The sequence below is a fragment of the Oncorhynchus gorbuscha genome, unplaced genomic scaffold (assembly GCF_021184085.1).
Source record: "Oncorhynchus gorbuscha isolate QuinsamMale2020 ecotype Even-year unplaced genomic scaffold, OgorEven_v1.0 Un_scaffold_9172, whole genome shotgun sequence".
NCBI lineage: Eukaryota > Metazoa > Chordata > Actinopteri > Salmoniformes > Salmonidae > Oncorhynchus > Oncorhynchus gorbuscha.
In genome coordinates, this window is record NW_025752202.1 from 7,501 (window position 1) to 13,175 (window position 5,675).

General features: G+C 52.7%; 1 protein-coding gene across 2 annotated transcripts in view; it reads right to left on the reverse strand.

The window, feature by feature from the left end:
• LOC124030078 (radical S-adenosyl methionine domain-containing protein 1, mitochondrial-like) overlaps window positions 1–2,494 on the reverse strand; it is a 4,642-nt gene extending 2,148 nt beyond the window's left edge. The window contains exon 1 of one of the 2 annotated variants that reach the window (XR_006837897.1): window positions 1,729–1,740. Coding sequence is in view for 1 of the 2 variants with exons in the window: in XM_046341581.1 (XP_046197537.1) it covers window positions 2,244–2,279 (36 nt within the window). In the remaining variant the exon portion in view is untranslated. Of the gene's footprint in view, window positions 1–1,728; window positions 1,741–2,243 lie in introns of those variants that run through there. The other variant, XM_046341581.1, reaches the window with a different exon arrangement.
• Between the last annotated feature and the right edge of the window lie 3,181 nt (window positions 2,495–5,675).

Sequence of the window (5,675 nt, forward strand, 5' to 3'; positions counted from 1 at the left end):
AGTAAGGTGAATCAGAGACAAAGACAGATGTAGACAGGAAGTAAGGTGAATCAGAGACAAAGACAGATGTAGACAGGAAGTAAGGTGAATCAGAGACAAAGACAGATGTAGACACGAAGGTGAATCAGAGACAAAGACAGATGTAGACAGGAAGTAAGGTGAATCAGAGACAAAGACAGATGTAGACAGGAAGTAACGTAAATCAGAGACAAAGACAGATGTAGACAGGAAGTAAAGTGAATCAGAACAATGGTGTGGAACATACAAATACTGAACACATCAGTATATATATATATCTTGGTATAGAATATAGTGTGTATATAAATACTGTATAGTATGTGGACAGACAATGTAAATATAATCTGACCAAATGATGTGAGACTTTTGGTTCTGGGTTAGCCTAGATTACCTGGTGAGTGATGCAGTCAGTATTCTGGGTTAGCCTAGATTACCTGGTGAGTGATGCAGTCAGTATTCTGGGTTAGCCTAGATTACCTGGTGAGTGATGCAGTCAGTATTCTGGGTTAGCCTAGATTACCTGGTGAGTGATGCAGTCAGTATTCTGGGTTAGCCTAGATTACCTGGTGAGTGATGCCATCAGTATTCTGGGTTAGCCTAGATTACCTGGTGAGTGATGCAGTCAGTATTCTGGGTTAGCCTAGATTACCTGGTGAGTGATGCAGTCAGTATTCTGGGTTAACCTAGATTACCTGGTGAGTGATGCAGTCAGTATTCTGGGTTAGCCTAGATTACCTGGTGAGTGATGACATCAGTATTCTGGGTTAACCTAGATTACCTGGTGAGTGATGGCGCCAGTATTCTGGGTTAGCCTAGATTACCTGGTGAGTGATGCAGTCAGTATTCTGGGTTAGCCTAGATTACCTGGTGAGTGATGCAGTCAGTATTCTGGGTTAGCCTAGGTTACCTGGTGAGTGATGCAGTCAGTATTCTGGGTTAGCCTAGATTACCTGGTGAGTGATGCCATCAGTATTCTGGGTTAGCCTAGATTACCTGGTGAGTGATGCAGTCAGTATTCTGGGTTAGCCTAGATTACCTGGTGAGTGATGCAGTCAGTATTCTGGGTTAACCTAGATTACCTGGTGAGTGATGCAGTCAGTATTCTGGGTTAGCCTAGATTACCTGGTGAGTGATGACATCAGTATTCTGGGTTAACCTAGATTACCTGGTGAGTGATTCAGTCAGCATTCTGGGTTAACATAGATTACCTGGTGAGTGATGCAGTCAGTATTCTGGGCAAACCTAGATTACCTGGTGAGTGATGCTATCAGTATTCTGGGATAGCCTAGATTACCTGGTGAGTGATGCAGTCAGCATTCTGGGTTAATAATCTAGATTACCTGGTGAGTGATGGCGTCAGTATTCTGGGTTAATAATCTAGATTACCTGGTGAGTGATGCAGTCAGTATTCTGGGTTAACATAGATTACCTGGTGAGTGATGCAGTCAGTATTCTGGGTTAATAATCTAGATTACCTGGTGAGTGATGCAGTCAGTATTCTGGGTTAATAATCTAGATTACCTGGTGAGTGATGCCGTCAGTATTCTGGGTTAGCCTAGATTACCAGTCAGTATTCTGGGTTAGCCTAGATTACCAGTCAGTATTCTGGGTTAAACTAGATTACCTGGTGAGTGATGTAGTCAGTATTCTGGGTTAAACTAGATTACCTGGTGAGTGATGCAGTCAGTATTCTGGGTTAGCCTAGATTACCTGGTGAGTGATGTAGTCAGTATTCTGGGTTAACCTAGATTACCTGGTGAGTGATGCAGTCAGTATTCTGGGTTAGCCTAGATTACCAGTCAGTATTCTGGGTTAAACTAGATTACCTGGTGAGTGATGTAGTCAGTATTCTGGGTTAAACTAGATTACCTGGTGAGTGATGCAGTCAGTATTCTGGGTTAGCCTAGATTACCTGGTGAGTGATGTAGTCAGTATTCTGGGTTAGCCTAGATTACCTGGTGAGTGATGCAGTCAGTATTCTGGGTTAAACTAGATTACCTGGTGAGTGATGTAGTCAGTATTCTGGGTTAATAATCTAGATTACCTGGTGAGTGATGCAGTCAGTATTCTGGGTTAATAATCTAGATTACCTGATGAGTGATGCAGTCAGTATTCTGGGTTAAACTAGATTACCTGGTGAGTGATGTAGTCAGTATTCTGGGTTAATAATCTAGATTACCTGGTGAGTGATGCAGTCAGTATTCTGGGTTAATAATCTAGATTACCTGGTGAGTGATGCCGTCAATCAAACGCAGTCCCATGACCAACACTTCCTCCAACCTGTAATCAGATGAATGAAGTTAACAGGTTTCTACAGTATATCATCTGCCATGCTGCGAGACAGGAAGCCTTGTCCGAGGCAGAATGGCCCATCTGCCATGCTGCGAGACAGGAAGCCTTGTCCGAGGCAGAATGGCCCATCTGCCATGCTGCGAGACAGGAAGCCTTGTCCGAGGCAGAATGGCCCATCTGCCATGCTGCGGGACAGGAAGTTTGTCCAGGCAGAATGGCCCATCTGCCATGCTGGGAGACCTTGTCCGAGGCAGAATGGCCCATCTGCCATGCTGCGAGACAGGAAGCCTTGTCCGAGGCAGAATGGCCCATCTGCCATGCTGCGAGACAGGAAGCCTTGTCCGAGGCAGAATGGCCCATCTGCCATGCTGCGAGACAGGAAGCCTTGTCCGAGGCAGAATGGCCCATCTGCCATGCTGCGAGACAGGAAGCCTTGTCCGAGGCAGAATGGCCCATCTGCCATGCTGCGAGACAGGAAGCCTTGTCCGAGGCAGAATGGCCCATCTGCCATGCTGCGAGACAGGAAGCTTGTCGAGGCAGTCCGAGGCAGAATGGCCCATCTGCCATGCTGCGAGACAGGAAGCCTTGTCCGAGGCAGAATGGCCCATCTGCCATGCTGCGAGACAGGAAGCCTTGTCCGAGGCAGAATGGCCCATCTGCCATGCTGCGAGACAGGAAGCCTTGTCCGAGGCAGAATGGCCCATCTGCCATGCTGCGAGACAGGAAGCCTTGTCCGAGGCAGAATGGCCCATCTGCCATGCTGCGAGACAGGAAGCCTTGTCCGAGGCAGAATGGCCCATCTGCCATGCTGCGAGACAGGAAGCCTTGTCCGAGGCAGAATGGCCCATCTGCCATGCTGCGAGACAGGAAGCCTTGTCCGAGGCAGAATGGCCCATCTGCCATGCTGCGAGACAGGAAGCCTTGTCCGAGGCAGAATGGCCCATCTGCCATGCTGCGAGACAGGAAGCCTTGTCCGAGGCAGAATGGCCCATCTGCCATGCTGCGAGACAGGAAGCCTTGTCCGAGGCAGAATGGCCCATCTGCCATGCTGCGAGAGACAGCAGAAGCGAGACAGGAAGTTTGTCCGAGGCAGAATGGCCCATCTGCCATGCTGCGAGACAGGAAGCCTTGTCCGAGGCAGAATGGCCCATCTGCCATGCTGCGAGACAGGAAGCCTTGTCCGAGGCAGAATGGCCCATCTGCCATGCTGCGAGACAGGAAGTTTGTCCGAGGCACATGGCCCATCTGCCATGCTGCGAGACAGGAAGTTTTGTCCGAGGCAGAATGGCCCATCTGCCATGCTGCGAGACAGGAAGCCTTGTCCGAGGCAGAATGGCCCATCTGCCATGCTGCGAGACAGGAAGCCTTGTCCGAGGCAGAATGGCCCATCTGCCATGCTGCGAGACAGGAAGCCTTGTCCGAGGCAGAATGGCCCATCTGCCATGCTGCGAGACAGGAAGCCTTGTCCGAGGCAGAATGGCCCATCTGCCATGCTGCGAGACAGGAAGTTTGTCCGAGGCAGAATGGCCCATCTGCCATGCTGCGAGACAGGAAGCCTTGTCCGAGGCAGAATGGCCCATCTGCCATGCTGCGAGACAGGAAGCCTTGTCCGAGGCAGAATGGCCCATCTGCCATGCTGCGAGACAGGAAGCCTTGTCCGAGGCAGAATGGCCCATCTGCCATGCTGCGAGACAGGAAGCCTTGTCCGAGGCAGAATGGCCCATCTGCCATGCTGCGAGACAGGAAGCCTTGTCCGAGGCAGAATGGCCCATCTGCCATGCTGCGAGACAGGAAGCCTTGTCCGAGGCAGAATGGCCCATCTGCCATGCTGCGAGACAGGAAGCCTTGTCCGAGGCAGAATGGCCCATCTGCCATGCTGCGAGACAGGAAGCCTTGTCCGAGGCAGAATGGCCCATCTGCCATGCTGCGAGACAGGAAGCCTTGTCCGAGGCAGAATGGCCCATCTGCCATGCTGCGAGACAGGAAGCCTTGTCCGAGGCAGAATGGCCCATCTGCCATGCTGCAGACAGGAAGTTTGTCCGAGGCAGAATGGCCCATCTGCCATGCTGCGAGACAGGAAGCCTTGTCCGAGGCAGAATGGCCCATCTGCCATGCTGCGAGACAGGAAGCCTTGTCCGAGGCAGAATGGCCCATCTGCCATGCTGCGAGACAGGAAGCCTTGTCCGAGGCAGAATGGCCCATCTGCCATGCTGCGAGACAGGAAGCCTTGTCCGAGGCAGAATGGCCCATCTGCCATGCTGCGAGACAGGAAGCCTTGTCCGAGGCAGAATGGCCCATCTGCCATGCTGCGAGACAGGAAGCCTTGTCCGAGGCAGAATGGCCCATCTGCCATGCTGCGAGACAGGAAGCCTTGTCCGAGGCAGAATGGCCCATCTGCCATGCTGCGAGACAGGAAGCCTTGTCCGAGGCAGAATGGCCCATCTGCCATGCTGCGAGACAGGAAGCTCTTGTCCGAGGCAGAATGGCCCATCTGCCATGCTGCGAGACAGGAAGCCTTGTCCGAGGCAGAATGGCCCATCTGCCATGCTGCGAGACAGGAAGCCTTGTCCGAGGCAGAATGGCCCATCTGCCATGCTGCGAGACAGGAAGCCTTGTCCGAGGCAGAATGGCCCATCTGCCATGCTGCGAGACAGGAAGCCTTGTCCGAGGCAGAATGGCCCATCTGCGAGGCATCTGCATGCTGCGAGACAGGAAGCCTTGTCCGAGGCAGAATGGCCCATCTGCCATGCTGCGAGACAGGAAGCCTTGTCCGAGGCAGAATGGCCCATCTGCCATGCTGCGAGACAGGAAGCCTTGTCCGAGGCAGAATGGCCCATCTGCCATGCTGCGAGACAGGAAGCCTTGTCCGAGGCAGAATGGCCCATCTGCCATGCTGCGAGACAGGAAGCCTTGTCCGAGGCAGAATGGCCCATCTGCCATGCTGCGAGACAGGAAGCCTTGTCCGAGGCAGAATGGCCCATCTGCCATGCTGCGAGACAGGAAGCCTTGTCCGAGGCAGAATGGCCCATCTGCCATGCTGCGAGACAGGAAGCCTTGTCCGAGGCAGAATGGCCCATCTGCCATGCTGCGAGACAGGAAGCCTTGTCCGAGGCAGAATGGCCCATCTGCCATGCTGCGAGACAGGAAGCCTTGTCCGAGGCAGAATGGCCCATCTGCCATGCTGCGAGACAGGAAGCCTTGTCCGAGGCAGAATGGCCCATCTGCCATGCTGCGAGACAGGAAGCCTTTGTCTGAGGCAGAATGGCCCATCTGCCATGCTGCGAGACAGGAAGCCTTGTCTGAGGACAGGAATGGCCCATCTGCCATGCTGTGAGACAGGAAGCCTTGTCCGAGGCAGAATGGCC